Source organism: Malania oleifera, chromosome 1 (assembly GCF_029873635.1).
Source record: "Malania oleifera isolate guangnan ecotype guangnan chromosome 1, ASM2987363v1, whole genome shotgun sequence".
In the NCBI taxonomy this organism is placed as follows: domain Eukaryota; kingdom Viridiplantae; phylum Streptophyta; class Magnoliopsida; order Santalales; family Ximeniaceae; genus Malania; species Malania oleifera.
Window position 1 is genome coordinate 29438587 of NC_080417.1, and position 26756 is coordinate 29465342.

The 26756-nt window shown below is 37.4% G+C and overlaps 1 protein-coding gene across 4 annotated transcripts in view; it reads right to left on the reverse strand.

Annotated features, from left to right (window-relative positions):
• LOC131168607 (uncharacterized) overlaps positions 1-24183 on the reverse strand; it is an 88015-nt gene extending 63832 nt beyond the window's left edge. Inside the window, exons 1-6 of one of the 4 annotated variants that reach the window (XR_009140361.1) lie at positions 23492-24167; positions 23311-23379; positions 23091-23195; positions 22274-22342; positions 4886-5044; positions 948-995 (exon numbers count right to left, since the gene is read on the reverse strand). Coding sequence is in view for 3 of the 4 variants with exons in the window: in XM_058128180.1 (XP_057984163.1) it covers positions 948-995; positions 4886-5044; positions 22274-22342; positions 23091-23195; positions 23311-23379; positions 23492-23926 (885 nt within the window). In the remaining variant the exon portion in view is untranslated. Of the gene's footprint in view, positions 1-947; positions 996-4885; positions 5045-22273; positions 22343-23090; positions 23196-23310; positions 23380-23491 lie in introns of all 4 variants that reach the window. The other 3 variants (XM_058128190.1, XM_058128180.1, XM_058128169.1) reach the window with 3 other exon arrangements.
• Positions 24184-26756: the final 2573 nt, after the last annotated feature.

The following is a 26756-nucleotide window of genomic DNA, read 5'->3' on the forward strand; positions in this document are numbered from 1 at the left end:
TTAAATTTTGTCCTTACTATCAAATATCTTTCATCATGTTTCTTTGGAAGATTTGCAGCAGATTGATTGGCAATACTTTATTAAAATTTTCTTGTAATTACTTTCTTTTTGTTTAGCTTTTGTCCTTTGTCATGGAAGGATATCTTGTTCTCCTTCCTTTTTTGAAAAAAAAAAATTCTTGGTTGTACTCTTTTCTTCCTTTAATATAATTCTTTGATTATAAAAAAAATAAAAAAATAAAATAAAAAATCATATGTTAAGTTATGATAGAAATGCTTGCATCTTTAATGGCCATTCTTTATTTCTTAGGAATCAGCAGAGTTTCAGTGGGATTGATTGGCTTTGTTAACATGATGCTTTTGTTTTTTTTTTTTTTTTTTTTTTTGTCCCTTTCTTCTCATGTTCATAACTTTAAGAGGATATCTTATCCTCTTTCTCCTCCTTGCTTTCCCTCTTCGAATGACATTTTTCTACCCCCAAGAAAATATTAATAAATAAATAAAAACCACAACAGGTCATGAGGCAAAAGGACACAACTGTAAAACAGAACTACTAATTTTTTCTCACTCAGAGAGGTGGTCCATAAAATTAAAAAAAAATAAAAAATAACAAAAAGTTCTTTTTCCCTTCTCTTGATAGGGAAAAATGCATCATCCTAATTTTACTAGAATGCATTATTACACCAACTAAAAGCACTAAAAACCAATAAAAGCAACATGCTAGACAATGGCAGATGCCAACAGATTATATTCAGTTTCTTTCTGCAGTTCATCAAGTTACTTGAAAGATTACCAGAACATGTAAGTGTTTTGGGTACGCCTGTGTGAAATAAAGTACTAACATATTGCTTTAAAATCTAACCACCATAATTCAAAAACAAAACAGCCTGTAAAAAAATTGTAAAATTGCATTATCATCAATCTAAATTGCATTATCATGAATCCCACCTCCGCAACTTCCACATTATGTTCATTTGAAATCCCCCTCGGTTTGCTCTGCACAAAAAAAAAAATTACCTTTAAAAACCGAGAACCACAAAATTGATCAATTAAACAATGTTCAAATCAAAGGAACTAATAAACAAAGTTGATGTAAGAGACTACGTGTACTTATGGACAAGCATTCCTGTTGGCCTAGCTAGGCTTACAACTCTTGATTTTGATGATAACAAAGCAAGGTTATCTAATGTGTTTCCAAGTGATACTATTTCAGGCAAAGATGATTTCAGTAATAAAAAGGAAAAATCTGAAAGCTCAGCTCAAACTTCAAATGTCATATCTTAAAAGAGGGATCAAGGAACAAGGAAAGCCTCACATAAATGCAAGTGATCCATAATGAAAGTTCAGAGAAGACTGAAAGATCAAAGAGGAGCGACAAAAAGAACTCAAAGCAAAGAAGTGTCAAATTTGTTTTTAGAACAAAGCTTTGTAAGTACTTCAAGTTAATTCAAGTATGAATGTTCATTTTGAAGCTCATTAGGCAAAGAGACTTAGAGACCTTAGTTTTTAAGACTTGGAACTTATTTTTCAAAGAAAACCAAATTGAGATTCTAAGTCCAAATAAACAAAAGAGAGAGAAATCAAAATTGTCTTAAAATGAGAAACAACCTCTTGACAGACGACTGTCTGTCAATGGACAGACTGCTGACATATTAAAGGACTTAAATTAAGAAGACAAAAGCCTGATAAACGACTGTCAACTACTTGACAGATGACTGCCAATGACAAATGAGACGTTTGCGTGTGTTTTGCCAGCCGACTGTCACCATTCTGAATGTTTTTTTAAAACTGAGTTGTTCAGTGACAGAGGACTGCCACCCTGAAGACAGCCGACTGCCACCTTTCTGTTTGTGAAAATTGTGCATGAAATACTTGGACAACCGACTGCCAGAGATCCCCAGTCGTCTGGCTTGCAGCAAAATTCAAAATACTCAACGGGCATATTTTTAAAATTCAAATTACTTGAAGCCCAAATTAATCTAAAACTTGGACCCTAGTCCAAGTAAACTTGGGGAACAAGTTAGAAACCTTTCTACATCTATAAATACCCTCAAGTTTCATTGATTTAGACACCAAGATTTCAAATTAGCAATCAAACTCTCTCTCAAGCATTCTGAAATTCTGAAAGCTCTTTGTTGCTCTCACATCCACGAAGTTCTCTAAAGTTCTGCTGATTTACTCACTAATATTGCGCTACAATAGTTAATTCTTTCATCTATTGAAAGATTCCTACGGTGATAAATCTCTAGAGCTTCAATCTGAATTTTGTATTGTGAATTTGCTGAAGTATATAGTTTTAATCTGTACTAATCAGCTCTTGAGGAGCAATTCTTGTATGCCTTGTTTTAAATCTTTGCAGCAGATTGATAGACGGTTCGAGTGTTGAATTGTTGGACCAAACAAGGAGATATTGTTTGAAAAAGGCGGGCTCTAGCCTTAACCAAGGAGTGTTGTAATCGGTATTGTTCCGCCTGGTAAAGGAACGGTGATAGTGAATCCTTTGGTGGTTTTGCCAAGGGCGAGGACGTAGGTTGTGTTGAAGCCGAACCTCGTAAAACCTTGTGTTCTTCTTTCTTCCCTACTTTTACTTTTCAGCACAATTTACAAACTGCGTAGATGCTTTATTAATTTCTGAATTCTGAGTGTTTGGTTATTAAATAGACCAGAAGTTTATTTGTTTTGGTTTGATCAGCATTGATTGCGGAAACCGAAAGGGACTACGTTGGTTGATCATCCTTAACTTATTAAACTGAAAGTTTATTTAAAAGTTGAATATTGGAAAGAAGGTTGTTTGTGGAATTTAACAACAGGGCTTATACAATTTCAGCAAGCTTTACACATTACTACAGGGTTATTATTCAGTGGTTGATTATTTTGTTTTGGTTGTGATTACTCTGAATCAATTTTGTGATTGTGGTTGAGCATTGATTATTGTTATAACATAAAAGTATTAAAAAGGGGAATAAATTTTTAAAAAAGCCCAATTCACCCCCCTCTTGGGAAGCTATCCTAACTTCAATTCCTTATGACTAGCTACTGCGAGCTTACATAGTGTAAGAGGATAGCAGAAAATTAATTTAGTAAGCTGAAATTTAGATAAAGTGATGCCCTTTCTTCTATGTTGGAGATCAACAACCCCCCCCCCCCCAAAAAAAAATAAAAATAAAAAAATAAAAAATAAAACTTTTATCCCTCTCTCTGCTTTCAAGCCTTTTAACCAAGAAACTGCAACAGCTTAACAGTTTTTTTATGCATCTTCTTTTTATCAGTAGTTGTTTTCTTATTCTGTTCTTTTTTCTTTCACTAGGGGAGGCGGGTGGGGGGAGGGGGGAGGGGCGTGGGGTTGTGGTGAAGAGTAACAGAAATGCAGAATATATCTATAGAAGTAGAAGAACAAGAACAACAACAAATGCCCAAACAACAACAACAACAGGCCTTAAATCCCACTAGGTAGGGTCGGCTACATGAATCCTTTTCCTCCAATTCACCCAATCGAGACCATTTTCCTCTACTAGATTAAGATCTATTAAATCCTTCCTTACTATCTTATTCCAAGTTATTTTAAGCCTACCCCAACTCCTTTTAATGCCAAAAACAATAATTAACTCACTCCTCCTCACATGTGTGTCACTAGGCTTGCGTTACTACGCTTGCATATATGCTCGTTCCGTAATTTATCTTTTAATGTTATACCATTCATCCACCTTAACATTTGCGTTTCAGCAATTTTTACTTTTTGTACATGTGCATTTAATTGCCCAACATTCTGAACCATAAAGCATACCTAGCCTTGTAGCATCTTATAAATATAGAATATATATCTATCCTATATATAAAGAATGGGTACTTATTGATGCTTTACACCAATCGACACTGATACCCTCTTTTGTAGTATAAAATTACTGGCTTTCTTTTTAAAATTGCTGGTATATGCTTTGTTTTAAATCATGACAATACACTCGAACAGGAAAATGAAAAACAAAAACATGACGTGAATTATAATGTTTCTATTAAAAGTAAAATACTATCAAATATCACTGCACACTTAAATTTTGACCTTACTTCTGTCCGCAACAGAAAAATCAAGTATTAGTACCAAAATACACTTAAATTTTGACCATACTTCTGTCGGCAACAGAAAAATCAAGTAGTAGTCTACCAAAATATTATATTTGAATCTAAATTTATTTAAAAATATAATATATTTAATTTTTTATTAATAATTCAACTGAAAAAATAATTTTAGTGTAGATGAATGCCCTCCTGCACTTCTTGAAAAAACTCCTCCACAACATAAAAAGCATGAATACATAGCATTTTTAGAAGGGGCAAGGCTAAATCATATTTAATGTATTTGCAAGTTCATTTGGCTGGAGGTAAAAGAAAGATGAAGGGATGACTAAACTGCAGTGATTGATGAATTACAATGTGAAGGGTTTAAAGAGGGACATTGAGGCATTCTTATCTAGTTCTTTTGATTTTTTTCCTTTTTTCTTTTGTTGTTTTCCTCTTAAGGATTTCTTGTCCTCTTTTAGTTTGTAATTTCTCCTCCAATCTTAACTCAATTTCATTTTTATCTAAAAAAAATATCTTATAAAAATATCACACTAAAGCTTAAAGGGTAAAAGTCCAGGGTACAGGACCCATTGAGTATGAGCATTTGGTTCGCACTCAAATTTGAACTCATCTATTGGAAATATAGTCCAAATAATCTGAAAGGACCATGTGAAGCCTCCCACAAAGGGTATATGAGCTTTCCAAGTTTTGGGGAGGACTGTATAACAAGAAAGGTACTTTAGGATGGCTGTGGCAAGTGAATTAACAATTGTTCATGAGCAACTCAAATGACATGCAACTAGCAAGAAAAGAAGGGGCAGTTGAATCACCTGCTTCTTTGGTGGCCCAACAGGTTCGCCATTAGGATCTTCTGATTTCAGTGATCCTTCTACGTTACCAGCATTATTCTTCTTGTTTAAGTCACCATACTTAAGATGTTGCATCGATGGTCGGAGCTGCACAACTGCACGAATAGGATTCAGGTGCAACTGCAATATAAAAAGAAGGAAAACTTCTTTAAATGAGTAGCATTTTAGACAAACCCAACTTGTTATATAAAAAAAGTAAGTAAATTTGTGATCTTAAAATTAGAGAATCTCTTCACTCTTGGACATGACGTTTCAGAAGTAATACTACAGGCATACCACTTGCCTCAAGAAATAAATTAATATGTGGATTAACATCAACAAGCTGGTATGTGAAATAAAAATTATAATGTGTACAACTATCAATAGAGGTGAATCAGGATGGAAAATGGGTTTGCACACAGAAAGATTGGTGGATCACAGTCATATGTCAAAGAGAGGATAATTGATTCAATTGAAAAAAGGAGGACAAGAGGATTTCATTCCACACTCGTTTAATTTTTTTTATGGGATGTTTACGGTTAAAATTGAGCACACGCAAATATTATGTATATTATATGATACACATAATAAACCAGAACTAAGGCAGGCCTGATCAGACCTACAGGTCTACCTTTTTGTCTAGCTCCAATCAACTATCAGGCTAGGACAATCGGGCCACCCCATTTAGGAGTATAGCTATCGAATGAGGTAGAATTGATTGATAACTTAGCGAGGAATTTACCATTGATAGAATTGATTGATAACTTAGTGAAGAATTTACCATCGGTACTTCACATACGTGATAACTTTTTTTTTTTTTTTGATAGATAATAAGTTTATTGATATCAAAAATGAACCCCAAATACACAAGGAGTGTAGATGGGGTAAACAAATCAAAAACAGAAATTACAAGAATCTAGTAAATCAAAAACAGAATAAAATGATTGGTTTCGCAAAGCAGCCAACCAATCCATCAAAGTTGTAAAGAAAAATAGCTTCAGGTCCGAAATGGATCTTTCCTCATCTTCAAAACACCTACTATTTCTCTCCCTCCAAAGACACCACAATAAACAATGAGGAACTATCAACCAAATAAACCCATTTCGATAACGACCAAATCTACCTTGCCAACATGCTAGAAGTCCCACTACAGATTGCAGCATAACCAGCTCACTCCGAACAAACCCAACACCTTGACCCACAAGTCCATTGCAACCGGACAATGAATAAAAAGATGATCAACCGTCTCATTACTACACTTGCACATGTAGCACCAATCCAATATCCAACCTTTCTTTTTCGTAAATTGTCAATCGTTAAGCATTTCCCTAAAGCAGCAGTCCAAATGAAAAAAGCTACCCTAGATGGAATTTTCTGTTTCCAAATACTTTTCCAAGGAAAACCACAATCTTTGGAGCCCATTAAAATACCATAAAAACCTTTAACCAAGAAGCCCTTCTCTCTATCAGATTTCCAGCACATCTTATCCTCGCCAAAACCCTTCACCGATGCACCATATATGGTATCCATAAAACCAGTCAAGGCCTCCAATTCCGGAGGATGCATACCCCTAAAGAAACTTACATCCCAAAACAAGGCTCCATTATCAAACTTCATAAGCTCAGCCATGCTAGCTTCTTTATCTCGGCAAAATCTATACAAATCAGGATAGCTGACTGCAAGAGACGCCTCACCACACCAATGGTCTTGCCAAAATTTCACCTTAGACCCATTTCCAATATCATATAGAATGTGGGCAGAAAAAGAAGGCAATCCCCGACTAATATTTTTCCACAAGCTAACACCATGTGGACCATTAACAGGCCTAGTACACCAACCACCCCATTCACAGCCGTATTTCACCTCTATCACTTGCCTCCAAAAAGCAGCCTTCTCCATCCCAAATCTCCATAACCACTTCCCAAGCAAAGCTTCATTAAACTGTCTTACCTTCCTTATCCCCAAACCACCCGAAGAAATGGGAGAGCAAACAGTATCCCATTTAACCAAATGGAATTTTGGTTCATCACCAATGCCACCCCATAAAAAATTCCTTTGAAGTTTCTCAATACGGTTAGCTACAGCAGCAGCAATAGGAAATAAAGATAGAAAGTAAGTGGGTAAATTAGATAGAGTGCTTTTAATTAACGTGACTCTAGCTCCTTTAGATAAGTACAAACGTTTCCACCCTGCTAACCTTCGTTCTATCTTCTCCAAAATTGGGTTCCATATTGTCTTATCCTTGAATTTGGCTCCCAAAGGAAAACCCAAATATTTCATAGGAAGATTACCTTGTTTACAGCCAAGGACGTGCAAGAATAAGTCAAAATTAAACACCGTACCAGCAGGAACCAACGTTGACTTGCCCAAATTATTGCCCAAATTTATCTTTAAACTAGAGACCGCCTCAAACCACATGAGTATCACACAGAGAAACAAAATCTGATCCAGATCAGCGTCACAAAAAATTAGAGTATCATCCACAAAGAGAAGATGAAACACCACCAAAGCTCTTCCCTCTATACGCCCCACACCAAAGCCTGACATGTGACTATCATGGACAGCTTTATCCAACATTCTCCCCAGGGCTTCCATAACCAAGACAAACAACAAAGGAGACAACGGGTCACCTTGTCTCAACCCCCTAGAGCTCTCAAAAAACCCACAAGGAGTGCCATTTATTAGAATGGAGAAACGAACTATAGATATACAAAAGAAAATCCACCGCCACCATTTGGCAGAGAACCCACCCCGTTCTAGTAAGTGCATAAGAAAACCCCAATTTACATTATCAAAAGCCTTCTCAACATCTAATTTGCAAAGTGGCTAGCACCCTAGTTTTCAATCTACTATCAAGGCATTCATTAGCAATAAGTATAGGGTCAAGAATCTACCTGTTCCTCACAAAAGCATTCTGTGAAGTTGAAATTATATCTTCCATAACCGTGCGAAGTCTAGTGGCTAAGACCTCAGCAATGATCTTATAAACCCACCCAACAAGACTAATAGGGTGAAAATCCTTTACCTCAATTGCTTCAATTTTTTTAGGAATGAGAGTGATAAAAGTAGCATTCAGGCTTTTCTCAAACTGGCCTTTAGCAAAAAAAATGATGGAACATAGCCATAAGATCAGGTTTGAGAATCCCGCAGCAAGCTTGGAAGAAAACCATTGTAAATCCATCTGGTCCAAGCGATTTATCACCATTAAAATTTTGTATGACATCAAAAATTTCCGCCTCCTCAAATGGTTTATCTAGCCAATCTGCATTATCACCGGATATTCTTGGAAATACTAAGACTTCTGGGAATGATCGATTAACTTGTTGCTCAGAGTATAAATTCATGAAAAATTGAGTGATGTAATCAGCAATCATACCTTAATCGGAAGACAAGGCACCATCAACCACAAGGCCCTCAATACCATTATTTCTTCTATTAGAATTAGACATTCTAAGGAAAATTTTGGTATTTCCATCCCCCTCCTTCAAATGTAGCACGCTAGACTTCTGCCTCCAACTAATCTCTTCTAAAAGAGTGAGCTTTTCAATATTGGTGCGGAGAGTAGCTTGTTCTAACTTTTCCTCATCTGTTAAAGGATGAGTTTCCTCTCTAGCATCCAAGTCATTCAATTTGTTCCAATGTTGTTGTATCTTAACAGTGACATTCCCAAATTCCGCCTCGTTCCACTTTTTTAAATCCAACTTCAATGCTGCCAATTTCTTAGGTAGTATGAAACTAGGATTTCCTTGGAACAAATAGGATGCCCACCACTCCTTCACTTTATCAAAAAAGTTCTCCACCCTCAACCACATATTTTCAAAGTGAAAAGGAGTTCTACATCTCCAATGACTCCTTCCCTCCAACAGAATTAGGTAGTGATTAGAAAGTATTTTGGACAGCCTTCTCTGTGAAAATTGAGTGAAGTGATCCGCCAAGAACGGAGAGAAAAGAAACCGATCTATTCTAGAAGCGGAGGAAGAATTGGACCAGGAGGCCTCCTTCCAAAGATATATCCATCAGCCCATGAAAAAAGATAAAATCCGAAAATTCATGCATAGCCCAAGTATAACTTACAGCCCCTAGTCTTTCTGATGGGAAGCAATTTATATTAAAATCACCTCCTAGGCACCATGGTGAATCCCACCAACTAATCAACCCTGTCAGCTCCTCCCACATTTTCCTACGCCTCTTATTCAAATTTGGCCCATAAACACCTGTGAAAGCCCACTCAAATTGGTCACCAACATTTTTAAATTTGCATGAAACAGAAAAATACCCCACTACTTCCACCACCTTTTCCACTACCCTTCAATCCCACATCAGGACAATACCTCCAGAAGCACCTTCTGAACACAAGTAAAACCAGTCAACATAAGGACAACTCCATATACTTCGGACAATTCCTCTTGTAATCCATTCAAGTTTAGTCTCTTGCAAACATACAATATTAGGTTTCCATGTAAACAACAAATTACGAATCTGAAGCCTCTTCTCAACCTCATTCAATCCTCTGACAATCCAAGAAAGTATCTTCAGATTCATTTAGAAATAGAGAGAGCCCGCTCCCTATTAATTCCACCGCGCCTAGATGAAGTAGAACCATAATTAATTGAACTAAATAAACCTTTCAGTTCTTTTAAACCTTGCGCACTAGTTCTCTTCAAGTCACATTCATTTTTTTCCAAAGTAACCCTACGGTGTAATTCAGCCTCAACAGCCAACAAAAAAGTGGTTACTTGATTTTCCAAACCTTGTAAGGACATACCTAGAAATAGGTCAAACCCTTTAAATCTTCTTTGGAACCACTCGGAATAAGGTACTTCCCTCACTGGACTCTCCACATCCACAACTTTCTGTCCTTCCATAGTCAAGGGTAAAGAATAGGCTCCTGGTTCCACTGCTAAAGGTGACAAACCCCTCTCGTTAGGTAGCTCAACAACCTCTGTATCATTGTCTGAGGCCCAATCCTCCAAAATATCTGCAGGCTTCAACGGAACCAAGGACAATTGGTTTTGATCTTCCAAACCCTCTGTGACTTCACCAGATGGCAAAGAAATCTGAATTGGAACTGCAACTCTTCTTCCATCTCGCAGCTCAAGCACCCACTGCTCAGAATTTCCCCACTTCCTGAAAATATTGCCAGAATGTTCTTGAAGAATCAATTGGATGCCTCGCTGCAAGTTTTCCTCACCATCAGATGTGTTCTCACTGGTGCCAAGGCACTCTTTATCGGCCTCATCATAGCCTAAGTGCTCCGTATCAATCTCGTCGGAGCCTAAGAGCTCAGTATCGGTCTCATCGATGCTGATACTATCAGTCCCAGTGTCATCGAAAGATTTCATCGACTGAGCTAGCATCGATGCGTCAGATTGCTTCAAATCAAGAACCACAACATCGCCCCTTCTCACTGAAATCCCCAAGGCTGAAGATGACGATTCTGGATTCTAGGTCTTATTGTTTTGAAGGGCTTGTGTTGGTTTGGGCCACCAGACTGAGATGGGCTTGGGTATGGGCTTTGGATTGAAGGGAGCCTTGGGCTTAAAACTTTTATTGTTTTCCTTGATCTTCTCCATACAACCCACTTCCTGAGCTTGAGTAACTTTGGACCATATTACCTCCCATTCTCCATCCGGCCCACTATGCAATTTGAGGCTTATATTCAAAGATACATAAGAGTTTGTGTTACCACTAACGTTCTCAGTAATTTCCACCGAAACATTAGCCTTTGATTTTGCTTGTTCCTCCCCAATACCCAAATCACGTATATCATAGCTATGATTTCTCAATTTTGAATTTTGAGAATATGGCATTAATTGCTTTCCATTCTTGCTACCACCGGCATCTCTCCGACCCCCCTCCACCACTGCCAAAAGAAAAGTTTTGCAATTTTCCCCTGTGGGTTTAAGTGCAGATTGGGATGTCTGTTTGCTAGCTAATGTTTGTTTGCTGGCTAAAGTCTCACAAGCGATGGCTTTCCGTAGATGAAATCCAAACCCTCTCCACCCACTGCCCAGTTTTCCTTCTGGCACCACCAAAAATCCTTTCCGACAGCCATGTATAAGTTCCGAAATCATTAAAAAACAACCATGTGCATTGGATCCCAACTGCAAAATAAATACTTTCTCACCATCTCTGAATGTTAGTGCAAAACTACCAGGAATTACATTTGACATTAGCTCCTCCACAATAGCTAGCAAACATTTTGCACTCTCTTTGCCCTTGCAAACTGATTAGAGAGAGTATCGATTTCGCTCAAAAATGCGTAACATGAAATAAGAACCACCCTCCTCAATTGAGGATTCAAAAGTCTTGGATTCTACGAAAAGAAAATAGAAGCCCCCATTCTTGAGCATATATCAACCACTTGAAGTTAATCTTCAAACTTTCTCAAAAAACTGCAGGAACCTTCGGGATTATCGTCCTCCGTGGCCATGAAGTCCTTTATTTTTTTTTCCTTTCTTTTTCCTATCAGAACTGAGAACGCTGAAATGACGAGCCCGGGACGACGACGAGGAAGACGAAAGAATGATTCTTTTGGTGGCCGTCACCCTGTGACCGTGAATTCGAGAAAGCTCTGCTATTTCCACATAAGTGATAACTTATATAAATATATATATACATACATATATATATATATACATAAAATATATATATACATGTGTCTGTCTATATATATACTTGTTAATGGCATACATAAATATATATACATATAATATAATATATATATACATGTGTTTTTCTATACATATACTTGTTAATGGTTATTGGAGATCATAAAAGAAGTTGTTTGCACCTGTTATATGGTCAGTGGCAGCAGAATCAATCATCCAAGGACTAGTAGGAAGGAAACCGGATGGCATGCCAACTGTAGGACTACCTTTCTGGCCAAAGAAGCAATGTGATAAGATGCTTGTTGAGACAATTGACACTGTAGAAACCTTGAATTCTCATCCTCTGATGTAGTCACAGTACGCAGTTCACTCAAGCAAGTGACTGAGGAAGGAATCATACTTTTGGGATTTGCAAACGCCATCCCAACATTCAAAAACTCAGACCAATGATAATAAGATTAATTACTCGAAAATTGGAACAACCAAGAACAAGGTGACCCAACATGAACAAGCTACAGATAAATCAGTACAAGGCTGCCATAGCACCAAGAAATTCGCACGCAGCCCCAAGAAAGCAACACTCAGCACTGGAACAATTGGAGAAGTGAACCACCAAAACTACCATGAACAAATCACCAACAACCTCAGATGCAGCCCCAAGAAAACAACACTGCCACAGCCTCACGCAAAAAGAACAGCTTATTTGCACTGTCACTGCCCCAAGAAGGTCAACAATGACCATTACTAACACAGAACAACAACTGATGAATTACCATTAGTGCATTGTCACAACAAAGATTGGATCTTGAAGCAAAAACACATGCCTAACAGCTTGATATTTTGGTATATGGAAGGAATTAGAATAGTGAATCGGAGAAAAAAAAAAAAAAAAAAACACAGCAAATCCCACTGTTTCAGACCCAATGAACTCATTAACAATTGATAAACAGCTTCACAAAGCATCCAACAACCATTCCTTGGCTGCTGCACGGCTACAGACTCGGTGAACAACTCATCGATGGGTATAGCACTGCCACAGCCTCACAACTGAACATATGAATGCTGCCATGGCTCCAAAAAACTCACAAGAAGCCTTCACAGGCCTCGAACAGACATTAACGAAATGCCACAAGTGCATAGTCAGGCAAGGTTGAATTTTGAGCAAAAACTAACCTAACGGCTTGATAACATAGTATAGAGAAGGAATCAGAGTATGGCAGAGGAAAAAAGAAAAAGAAAAAGGTGGCCAGAAATTCACTCACGGGCCGGTGCGTGGGGGCACGTCTAGAGATAGGGTTTTGTGGGTCGGGGGGGTCTGTTTATGGGTGTATGGTTGGTTTTGAGAAATAATATGAGATGGACGTGAATCTAGGACGGACAACCGCAAGAATGGTGTTTTCCAACGACAGCTGATGAGAGTAGAGTTTGGATCAAGCTCTGATACCATGTTGAGTAATTGCGTAAAATGGAAGACCTAAACTCAATGATAGGTCTCTCCCTCCATTATTATATATGTAAGTACAATAGAAATGACCATAATACCCTTACCAACTCACACTTATTACTAATAAAACTCCTAACACATACTAATAATAATGCTAAAAGACTAAATAACCATTAACACTCCCCCTCAAGCTGGAGCATATATATCATATGCTCCTAGCTTGTTACAAGGATTTAGTGAACAAATCAGCAAACTCAAACTCAAACTTCATATGAGAGGTCGTAAATCATAATTAGCTTCTATGCAAGTTTCTTTTAGGAATAGTAAATCCTACTCCTTCTATCTCTCTTTCTTCTGCTTTATACGTTCCTAAATCTCCTTTCAATCATATGCCAGTTGGTAGGCTTACAAAGTCACTAAATTGTTCTATCACATACCTTCCTGATTCTGTGGTTATTCAAGATCTGAAAATGGAAAATACAATTGGAACAGGACGCGAGGCTCGTGGACTTTACTACTATGCCTGCATAGTCGCAGCTACACCACTTCAAATCCATTGTTGCCTTGGTCATCCGTCCTTGGATAAGTTGAAACTGCTAGTTCCTACATTGAGTTATGTGTCTAATCTTGAGTGTGAGTCCTGTCAATTGGGCAAGCATCATTGTGTTTCCTTTGCTCCCCGAGTCGACAAACAAGTGGTTAGTCCTTTCATGCTTGTCCATTCTAATATTTGGGGTCCTAGTCGTGTGACATCAAAATTGGGGTTTCAGTACTTTGTTACATTTGCTGATGACTACTCTACAATGACTTGGTTGCATTTAATAAAAGATCGTTCCGAGTTGTTTGATATCTTTTACATTTTGTTCCCAAATAAAGACTCAATTTGACATGCCAATTAGGATACTTCGTAGTGATAATGCCAAGGAGTACTCTAGTACCCAATTCAATACTTATATGACTAACTTTGGTATGATCCATCAGTCCTCCTATGCTTATACTCCACAACAAAATGGAGTTGCGGAGCGGAAAAATAGACATATTCTTAAAGTAGCTCATATCCTATTGTATCAAATGAATGTCCCCAAAGTCTTTTGGAGTGATGTTGTGCTCACAGCTTGCTCCCTCATCAATAAAATGTCATCCTCTATCCTTGGTGGTAAAATTCCATATTCTGTTATCTTTCCTAAGGCTCCTTTGTTCTCGCTTCCTCCTCGTATATTTGGTTGTGTCCTTTGTCCATCAGTTATCTCCAGGAATGGATAAGTTGGATCCTAGTTCTATCAAATGTATTTTCCTAGGCTATTCCTATACTCAAAGGGGATATCGATATTATAGTCCTACTTCATATCGATTCTTTGTCTCAGGTCATATCACCTTTTTTGAGTCTACACCATACTACTCTGATTCCTTGAGTTCTGTTGACCCTAATGAGTCCCTTCCTCTGCCTTGCCTTCTAGATCCAAACCTAGTATATGTGCCCAATCCTCATACATCTTCATCTAGTTTGAGTCCTTCTCATAGCTTGAACCATCCCAATTTGCAGGTATACACACGGCAGCTCAAGGGGGAAGTGCCTCCTCCAACTTTTATTATTGTACCTCTAGTTCCCTCATCGGATGATCTTATTTCTCATGATGTTGATCCTCCAATAGTTGTTCGAAAAGATAAACGCACTTGTACCCAACATCCGATCTCTAACTTTGTTTGTTATGATTTCTTGTCACCCTCTTATTGCTATTTTGTTAGTACTCGATCTTCTATTGCTCTTCCAAGATCTACTTCTAAAGCCCTATCCCATTCTACGTGGAGGACGGCAATGGTTGAAAAAACGCGTGCACTACATGATAATGATACTTGGAATTTGGTACCTCTTCCTCCTGATAAGTCTGTGGTTGGTTGTCACTGGGTGTACAATGTGAAAGTCAATCCTAATGGTTTTGTGACTCATTTGAAGACCCGCCTTATTGCTAAGGGGTATACTCAGGTGCATGTTTTGAATTATTCAGACACATTCTCCTCGGTTGCTAAACTTGCTTCAATACGTTTGTTCATTTCTTTAGCCACCACTTTCCATTGCCCTTTACATCAATTAGATGTGAAGAATATTCCTTCATGGTGGTCTTCATGAGGAGGTAATATGGAGCAACCCCCTGGATTTGTTGCTCAGGAGGATTCAGGCTTAGTATGTCAGCTCAAGAAGTCATTGTATGGATTAAAACAATCTCCAAGAGCATGGTTTGGCCATTTTAAGACCTAAAGCTTGTTCTATAGAGTAAGTTTCAGACCAAAGACTTGGGGCAATTGAAGTACTTCCTGGGTATAGAAGTATCGAGATCTCGTACGGGAACTGTCTTCTCACAGAGGAAGTATATTCTTGTTCTTTTAGATGAGACAGGGTTGTTGGGATCCAAACCTGTTAATACACCCATGGATCTCAATAGTAAGTTAATACCAGATATGGGTGATTTGTTGCCTAATTGAGGTCGGTACCAAAGACTTGTTGGAAAGTGGAATTACCTCACAGTCACTCGACCAGATACATCCTTCGCAACAAGTGTTGTGAATCAGTTTCTTGATTCCCTGAGAACAAGTTATTGGAATGCAGTGATTCACATTTTGAGATATCTCAAAGGTGCACCAAGGAGAGGTCTCTTGTATCAAGATCAGGGTCACACTCATATTCAGGGATATATAGATGCAAATTGGGTTGGATCACCTTCCGATCGAAGATCCACAACTTGGTATTGTATATTTGCCAGTGATAATTTGGTGTCTTGAAAAAGTAAGAAACAAACTATGGTTGACACTTGCTAGGTCGAGTGCTGAGTCAAGAGTACAGGGCTATGGCGCACACTTGCTAGGTCGAGTGCTGAGTCAAGAGTACATATGAACTTGTTTGGCTGAAGAACATGTTGAAAGAACTAGATTTTCCATATTCCCAGCCTATGGAGCTGATGTGTGATAATGGAGTTGCTATTCTTATTGCCTCCAACCTTGTCTTCCATGAGCAAACAAGCACATTGAAGTTGATTGCTACTTTATTCGAGAGAAACTTGTAAAGAAGCTCATTACAATCACTCATGTGAAGTATGAGTTTCAACTTGCTGATTTGTTCACTAAAGCCTTGAGAGGTGCTCGTGTGAAATTCATTTGTAACAAGCTAGGAACATATGATATATATGCTCCAACTTGAGGGGGAGTGTTTATGGTTATTTATTCTTTCAGCATTACTCTAATTATCTGTTAAGAGTTTTGTTAGTAGTAAGTGTGAGTAAGGGTATTATGGTCATTCCAATTGTACTTACATATATTATAAATAGAGGGAGAGACCTATCATTGAGTTTAGGTCTTCCATTTTACCCAATTACTCAACAATACTCATTGTAAATAAGTGGTATGGAATGGTCACATTCCCATTCTTCCATATCATGACAAAATCCTCTCTAGGAACCATTTCATCAATGACGAAGGCAACCTCGAGCGTAGATTTTTCTTTGGGTTACGCTCGAGTATAAATAAAAACTCACCCTTTCCCACTTTATATAGTCTCAAATCGAAGATATTCCCTTAGACATAGACTAATCTTTTAAGATCGCCTTCCACATCTCTACAATCACCATAGGTACAGGCTGAATATTCGATGAAAATTGGGAGGAAAGGAAAGGTTTTCCACATCACATCATTAAAAACCAAAAAAAAAAAATTCTCACACCCATTTACCTACATGCGAAGTTTACTTTTAATAACTTTGTGTCAAAGGGAGTTCTCCTTTAAAAGGAACGGTCAAAGCCATTTACCCATCAAAATAGCATTTCTATTTTCATTTTTCATTTTTATTTTTTTTCCCCAAGCATAAAGCTATGTTTATAACACTAACTTACCAAGTCCTTAGACATGCAAATTGTCTCCCACCTAACCAAATGACCCCTCCTCTCCCCAACCATGAGTCTCTCAATATTCACTATACCAACCAAAATTCTAAAAATATACAAGAAATATACGGGGGAACTAGAAAGACAACTAGACAAGCCTAGATTAGGGTGGCACTACCATCTAAAGAAAATAAAGCTACCCTTCCACCCATCTAGACGCTTAGACACCTTCTCCACCATAAGATCCTAGAAACCAAAAAACTTAGGACTCAAAGGAACTCCGAAGTCCAAAATAAGTGAAAGGCTAATCTAGAATACCACATCTAGCGCCAGCGTGAACAAAAAGTAGCTTTAAAACAAGGATAGTGAGTAGGGTATGGGATAGTTAAGCTTTTTTTTATCAAAAAGAAGCCAACTCCAAACATCTAGTATCACTCAAATTAATACGTGCAATCCCAATCCTCCACAAATTTAATTTTAAACTAGAAACTTGCTCAAAATCTTCAAAAAAACTCTCTATGGTCTTCTAAGAACTAAAGACAAGACATTGCAACCCCCTCACTTTCCACCCCAATCCCTCTTACAAACTCTCTATCCACAGCCTATTTACTAATCTAATCAAGATATCGACCACACAAACAAACAAAAAAGGAGATAAAAAGAATTGCCTTGTTATCTTCCATCAAAGTAGTAAACCAAAACTTGAGTTCTCCATTAATAAAGACTTGAAAAAGAAGGGCATTAATCAAGCATCCTCTTGTCCAAGCCCGCCACCTCACACCAAAACCTTTCTTATCAAAGACCTTATCCATAAAATTCTAACTAACCAGATCATAAGCTTTTTCAAAATCCAGTTATACACAACCCGCTTCTCGCAACTCCTGCAAACATCGTCCACAACCTCATTCGCTACTAAAATGACATCCACAATCTGTCTACCAACCAAATAAACACTTTGCGCCACAGAGATAGTATCACTCATCAAATAACTCAGCCTATCCACAACAGCCTTAGGAATGATCTTTTAAATACTAATAACTAGATTAATAGATAGAAAATCAGCAAGCTTAATAGACCAACTGTTCTTAGGCACCAAAGCAATGAAAGAAGAGTCAATATTTTTGCCCAGAATTCCATTAAAAAAGAACTTATTAAATATCATCAAATAAATCCATGTTAAAACAATTGGAACCAGAGCCTTATCCCTCTCCACCCAAAACATAACTGCCTCACTTCACTCTCTTCAAAAGGCCTCTCCAACCATGTTACTGGACACTGGAAATAGGATTTCCCTCCAAATCCTCAATCATAGGCCTACAAACATCTTGGTCAGCAAAAAGATAAGCAAAAAAAAAATCTGTAATCTCATTAGGAGTAAAACAAGAATAAGAAGTAACCTTGATCCCCCTGATTCCAATTCCCTAATCATGTTTTTTCTGATCATGCCATTAACCAACCTATGAAGAGAATCGAATCACATTTCCTAACCCATTTAAATTTTCCTGATTTCCCAACAAACACCTCCCCTTACACATTTTTCAATGAGACCTGCTTCCTTGACTCAGAGTCCAAAGGGCACCCTACTTCTTTCATATCCAGTGGATCAAACTCACCTAGTATGCTAGTCTTCTTAACCCAAATGTCCCCAAAACTTCAATATTTCACTTCTTCATTTTTAAGACTTAAGATTTTCCATGAACCTAAAACCTTCCCAGCCCCTCCCACAATGCTCACTCAGTATTCCTGACCAAAGAGTACAAAGAATAATGATCAAGCCATGGGTTTTCAAACTGAAACAATTAAGAAACCACTTAACCTTGCTAGAATCTAACAAAATAAGAAAATCATCCAACATCAATTTAGACAAAACAATTTGAGAGGGATAGGGAAATTCGTCTTCCCACTCACTATAAAAACAAGAACCTAATTAACGGGCTAGCAACCGTCCTCTCCCTAGTCCCACCCATTGACCAAGAGAAGAAAGCATTATCCAAAGGAAAATCACTCAAATCACACTACCTGATAAACCAAAAGAAATTCTGCATACTCTTAAGTAAACCAGCCCCCCCCCCCCCCCCTCTCTCTGCAGGAAATCTCACAACAATAAATCACCCATTAAAATCCACCTAAGATAACAAAACCCATACACATATAACTCATTCCCAAAAAATAAGACACAAGAGCAGGACTATAGACCAACATAAACCACCACATACCCCTATCTATAATATCCAAACAAAACTAACCAAGATGAACCACCACATACCCCTACCTCTAATATCCAAACAAAACTAACAAAGAGAAGAAAAAGAAAAAAAAAATCAAATACCTCCCCCACACTAACACCCCCCCTTCCGGAGTAGTTGGCCCTGAGAAGGGAAGAACTCCCAGTCCTTACACCTTACCTTCCAAATAATCCAAACAATATCAATATAACTGTTCAAAACTTCTTTCATCAGCCCCATCTTCCTAACATTCCGTAAACCACTCACATTCCAACTCATCACCCTCAAAATTTAACTACCTTACCACCCTTACCTCTGCCTCCCCCAACCACCCACCATAATTATTAGAGGTAGCTAAGTTATTCAATTGTGTACCCCTCTTTTTTACCTCCCATAAGTCTTAGGAGTGACAACCACTTTCATCTCTAAAGGATTCACAAACCTAATACCCATTCCCTTGAGGAGATTTTGCAGTTTAGGAGATATCAATTGGACTAAATTCAACATGTCAAATATTGACCCATTCAAGACTATTTAACATCAGTCTAAATACTTGGCCAAAATATTTATCAAAAGAACTCTTGATCAATTGCATTGTGTGTATTTCCCTAAGCAATCAAAGCATGGAGTGGCACTAAAAGAGCATGGATTTTAGGAAACCACAGCAATTTATAATACCGCGATATACGGGTCGCAGTGGAGCAACCTTACCCAATATGCACTAAGGCCGACACATCATTTAACAAACAAAAAGTACCAAGAAACCAAAAATTCAGTACATTGTAAGACAAAATTATGGAAAAGGCTAAAGATGTTGATTGATAATATCTCGAAGGTAGTGAAAAGTGTGTATACGTGACGAGTCATGCATTGTGAAGCCCAAAGCCCATGAGATTTAAGGTTTTTAAGAAAAATTCACTAGAAAACATAGGTGGGATTATTTCAAACTCACATTCTGTAGGTTTTGTTATCAAATAGAAAAAGAAATTTCTCAAATTGGGAGCGGATTCATATTATTAATCAAACAACCTCCCAACTGGAAAGGACATTTCCCTCCTTAATGAATTAGGTAGCCTATTATTTTTTTAATAGAAGAAGAAGAAATTCATTAAAAGAGGATAAGAGAGTACAAAGAGGTCAAAAAATCCTCACTTAGAAAATAAAAATAAAACTAAACTAACACAACCAAAAAACTAGGCTAAACCGCTGAATATCACAGAAAGTTCCATCACCAAACCAACAATGAAGCCAAAAACACAACCCCTAACCAAATAATATCTAAAGATGAAGCTCAACCACAAAAAATCCAATCATTTCTCTCCAACCGATCAACCCCAATCAATTGCAAAAGCAGCAGACAACCACAAAACCTGGCCTACTTCCATTTCCCAAAGTCAACAAAAACTCCGTTAAAGTCCGAGGACAAATCCAACATTCTCCCATCAAATTAAAAGGCTTACTATATGAGCACATGCGCATGATCAACATTAGTATCATCTCACGTAACACAAATATCGAAAGAGCCATGTATGGCCAAACTAGCAACAGAGGTAGAGTCAGCTATATTAAGAATGGCCATCCAAACAAAAGCCTTTACCTTCAAAGGAATTTTAGCTCTCCACAACCAATTAGCAAGAGAAAAATAATAAAGAGAATGATTAAGATGAGAGTGAAGTGATTTACATGGATAAACTCCAGAATCCTCCAAACATCAGACCCTAGTATCCCCTGCAGGAGAGTATTTGAAAGAAGCCAGTAAATGTAAAGAAAGCTCCTCAGTCTCCCTATCATTAAGATCTCTATGGAATTTGAAATCCTTTTCACATCATGAATAACGAGGGAAAAAAAATAATAAGTGCAACAAGACACCAACTAAAAGGAAAGGCAGCTAAAAAACACAGCTAGCCTAACCAATGATCCTTCCAAAAAGCGTACCCTACAACCATCTCCCACTTTATATTTGATGCAAGAAAAAATAGAAAGGAAATGCCTGTGAAATGTATTTTCATGGACTTCCATGAGTAACTCTAGCTAATAAATTTGCATTTCATTCATTATCTTAAAGACCAGATTTACTTATTATAACCCTGCCATAAAGAATTTGTTTCTAAAGGGCAACGCCATAACCACTTACCCACCAAAGTGGTGTTCTTAGACACCAACTTACCAAGATCAATCCTCCATCCTCCTTTGACCTACAACCAACCTCCCAACTCACAAGATGATCCCTCCTCTCACCAAGCATCCACCCAAGGGGGGGAAAAATCCATATCCTTCCACCATCAAAATACTGGATCCCAAAACCCCTTAGGTGTAGGATTACCCCCAAGAGGAACCCCTAAATATGTAACCCACTGCTGTCCTACAACCTACAAGAGAAGCAAACTAGAAGTCACCTCTGGACTAAGATTAATTACAACCAAACCACACTAAAATAAATTAGTCTGAAGACCAGAGACTATCTCAAAAATCTGTATAATGGTGAGAATATTACAAAGAGACTTCCTATCATCTGACAAGAACAAAGTGGTATCGTCAGCAAACAGCAAGTGAGAAACAACCACATCTTCCCTACTTACAGCAACATCCTGAACAGAACCCTATCAATGGCCCTAACTATCATCCTAATCAATGCATCAGCTACTAAAAATTTTTTTTTTTAAAAAAAAAAAAGGGAGACAAAGGTGGCTTATTTTCAAGCACTTCTGGAAACTGTTTCAAGCCACTATAGAACTTCTACTACTAATCCGCCTTAATCTAGAACAAAATTTCTTAAAAAAAAAAATTAAAAATGTCACTATGAAAGCATCTAGCTTGTAGAGATAAGATGCTGTCTAAACATCAGCAGGAAAATTAATCATAAAAAGACTACAAACCCTATTGCTAAAGAATATTTTTGCTTGAATTTTGCTCTTTCATTAAAATTAAATAATAGTAATAATAATTAGGATTCAAGGGCAATATGGCAGATTATTGGAAAACCTTGTTGATGTTCAAAAAGGAACTTAATGAAAAAATAGCATCATAGCAAATGGCACTTTATCTGCTACCAAGGTGTTTGATATTGAAGAATTGTGGGATAGTCTTGACAAAAAGCAATCATTTCTACCAACTTAATAGTTCAAGAAATTCCAATAAAAATCAATATTAGCTCATGTATCAGGTTGAACATGGGAGCCTAGGTACAATGTAGATGTTATTTTGGTTAAACAGCATACCTTATTACCCATCAAAATCCCAACAGCATAGCCCGTCGTGCGAGGTGGCTTCCATGAAGATGATAAAGTCTAAAAAGAAACCATAAAGAATGACATTACTATGGTAACTAACATTACTCATGCAAAATTGGTAATAAACAAATAAATCAAGCAATAAATGGTAATGATAAATTTGTAGCTATCCCAACAATGCACTAGCAAGTATTGTAACAGAATGTGGAAACAAAAACCACATGTGGATACATTAGAAATGTAGTGGAAACTTTATCCCTTTCTTTCGTACACTCAATAATCATCAGTCATGAGGAATCATTATATGCACTGGATAGTTGTTTCTCTTTATAATTAAGCAAAAAATTTGGAATGCTATAAACATACAAGTAGTAAAAAAGATGTGCATTATAAGACAAAAAGAAAAATTGATACATCCTCACAGAAGTGAGTGGTGGAATGGAAGGAACTACAACAAGAGCCACATGGTCTGAGCTCATTAAATATCTATTTGAACCTCTCTAAACCTCTCTATACAAGAGTGAAATAAATAAATAATAATAATATAGTTCAAATTTAACCCCTCCTAAGCGGCAAGCAAAAGGATAAAGAAATGAGATTTTATCTAATGTAGATAATCAAATAGGATGACTGCCATTACATGAGAAAAAAGAAGACATAAAAGAATAGTGTTAGAACTAGTGGAAAATAAATTCTATAAATGAAAAGATAAATAGTATAAAAGAATAAATAGCATAAGATGGCTATTAGAGTAACATAAAAAGGTTAATTAAACATAAATTGAACTGCCTTCATAGAAACAAACCTGTTTTGTCATCGTGAGCCCACGAGCATCAGTGTCATAATTGCTGGAATCAACATCAACGGACAAATCTAATTCTACTTCAGCACTTACAGGCTTCACCCTTACCTGCGATTAAAGGGAAAAAACATCGAGCTTTCTTATTTTGTTGTTTCATATCGACACCATTTGAATATGAGCATCAACGGCGTGTTGTCAAAATGCAATAACGATGCATGCGTACCTCCTCGCATCGTTCATCCAATTCGTACGGTCGCCAGCAAGGTCTGAGAGGATATTGCAGAACATAGAGCTGAATCAAAGATCAATTTCCAAATAAATTTATTGGAGATGAAGAAAAAGGAAAATAAAAGCATGCGCGCGCGCGCAGAAGTGTCCGCCCAATACACTAGTTTAAGACTCACCTGAGTATCGTCATCGACAGGAGAGGGATTGAAGAAGACGTCAATTTCTCGAACAACCCGATTTTCATCGTCGCCTTCCTCCATTGCCACTCCCGTTTCTTGCTCTTCCACCTTAGTTTCGACCTCCATTTTAATCTCAGAGGACTCGGAATCCATCTTAGCCTTCCCATTCGCAAGAGGTCTTGGGGAGGGTTCGTTGTCTTTCACTGTGGCGGCGCTAATTGAAGGCCGAGACCCTTCTTCTTCCTCCTCTTCTTTCTTCTTCGAAGCTAGGGCATTCGCTTCTTGAAGTTTCGACTCTTCAGGCGCTGAAGCTGCCGTTGGTTTGGGTTTGAACCTGGAAGCTTTTGGTTGGAATCTGGAAACCTTCGCCGGCGCGGGCGCGGGCGCGGGCGCGGCGCTAGGACCATCCAGATCGTCCAGGTCCATATCCATCTCTCTCTCTGGGAATCAGGGGAGCGGTGGGAGTAGTGACAGCCGCTCCGGCGAGCCTCGTGGGGGGAAAAGAAAGCACGAGTGCGTTATTAATATATCAGAATCAGAGCTGCCACTGCGGCCGTGGCGAGCATAATAAGTTAGTCCTGCTCTGGGCGTTCTAGCGAGCGGGACTGGGAGGGAGTGTGAAGCCTAAATCGGACATTTGAGCGTTTAACCGTCCGACGACATCGGGATGGAATAAGATCAAGGTTTTTGTTTTACCTTGAGACAAAGGGGAAAAATTACATATTGCGATTCTTCTTTCTTTCTTTCTTTCTTTCTTTTTCTCTTTCTTGGTTTTGAGAAATTGGAAGAGCAAGAAAAAAACAAAACAAAAAAAAACACCTTCTTTTCAAGGGACATTTGTTTGATCACATAGATAATTGTTTAATTTAAACGATCTTTAATTATGATAATGATTTTAAATACTAAAACTCATATGATTGAATTAGACATGAAAACATATCTAATCAAGTTAGTGAAAATTTAAATTATATTAAAAACTCTTGTCTATGAAATTGTCTATCAATTTTATCAAATATATACTCTTGACAGTTGAGAAGTTAAAATTGAAAATATTTTTAAAAAAAATCGAGACATTCAATTAATGAGGAGGCAAAAATAGACAAAACAATCCAACGGAATAATACAATGAGAAAATCAGCCACTGAAAACTGAAGAGTTGAAAGAAAATTCAAATCATTTCACTTAGGACATTTGTCTTTTACATTAGAAAATACTTGACTTATTATGCTTATTGTATCAACTTATTCTCCTACAAAAGTGAGTTGACTCATTGTTGTCTAACTATAGTAAAAGGATGTAGTCTATACCAACCTATGTACATCATCAAATATGAGTCTCTTAAGCTGTTAAGCTAGTTAAGGTTATCATTCTAACACTAAGATGTCGTAGAGAGTTTAAATTTAGTGACAGCAACCATATAAATTTGACCAAGACATCCACAACTTAAGAAAATGTGATTCCTTTAATCAACACAATCAGAACAAGCTCGACGATTGGTATTATTGATTCACCCCACTGCAATTCTATCAAAGGTCTTAAGTTTGTTTAAAATTGCCATCCAAAAAATAAAAGAAAATCTAGAGTCATGGATCCTAAACCAAATAGATTTAACCTAGTCAACTTTATGTTCTCTAAGTCTAACAACTCCCACATAGGTATATGAGAATTCTATGTTAGAAATAGGAATCCACAACACTTCGTCTGCTAGTAGGAATCCACAACGCTTCGTCTGCTAGTAGGAATCCACAACGCTTCGTCTTCTCTACTAGCATGAGGGGTGAAGTTTAGAGTCTATTTGGTATTATTGTTGTTTTTTGTTTTCTATTTCTATTTCCCTACAATAAAAAAATATATATATTATAAAAATTCATTTATTTCTTTTGTCAGTTTTCTCTTTTGCCATTTTTCAACTGTTTGCCAAATAACTGAAAACCAAATTTTATGATTTTTGTTGTCTTTTTTAGTCTGATCCCGTTTTGATAATGACAAAACACAATTATCTCATATGTGCATTGAGCCTTTTAGCAGGATCATTATTTAGCACGCACGGATGATACGAATGTTATGAAAGCCATGAGGAGCTTGAAGCGCATTCAACCTGACACATTCCATGAAATTAAAAGAGCAAAAAGATGAAAATACTTCAAATTTTTAATTGTAATGTGTGTTTAGTCTCACTTGTATTTACATATCTCATTAGAAATAATTGGGAGCTCAAAATGATCAATAGACTCACCCTAGGACTCATGCATTTTATGAAAAATCTACATACTTTTATCCTAGGATTGGATTTGCATTTTAGAGGCAAAATAGGATTGAAAACAGAGGTCTAGTCGACGAATCTTCTAGCCTCGTCGACGAATTCATAAAGGCCACTTGGCGACGAATGGATGTCCTCGTCGACGAGAAAATATCAAGAGCTCAAAAATCTCAGACAATCCACCCATCGACAAATCCATGCTATCATCGACGAATGAGTGTTGAAAACTCGTCGACGAATGTGTCCACCTCTCAACAAGTCCAACGGACGAACTAATGCTCCAGCATTGAAACGGGCAAATTTTTTAATTAAAAATATATGTGAATGATCCAATGGTCATAAATTTTTTAGATGCCAAAATTACTTATAATATCAAACCCTAAACCCTAGTTGAACAACTTTTACATATCTTGCCAACACTTTATCACGTTCATACATTGTTTTGGGCATTCTCTCAACTTTTCAAGAGCATTCACGCACACATCTTACAAGCACGATTTGATATTGAAAAATTTATTGTACTCAATAGCTTGTTGAGAAGCAATCTAAGTGTATCCAGATTTAATTCTTATCACTTGTATTAACAGTTCGAGCTGTGAACCGGGAAGGATGAAGTTACACCTCTTGTAAGCAGTGGAGTAAGAGGAAGTTGTGTCTCTTGTAAGTAGCGAAGTAGGAGGAAGTTGTACCTTTTGTATGCAACGGATGAGGAGGAAGTTATGCCTCTTGTAAGCAGCAGATTTGTAACGGAAAGCTCCAACCGAGTTTAAGGGGCAGATTAGTGCAATCCTTGGGTGTTTTGCCCAAGGCGAGGACATAGACCGGGTTTAATCGAACCTTGTTAAAAATCATGTGTTTGCTCTTTCTCTCTGTCTCTCTTTACATTTCTACACTTATATTTATATTATATCTGTTGCACATGTTTTAAATATTGGTATATATGAATATCTAAAATACGTGAGAATAATTAGGTAATAATGAATTAATTAAGATATTTACTGA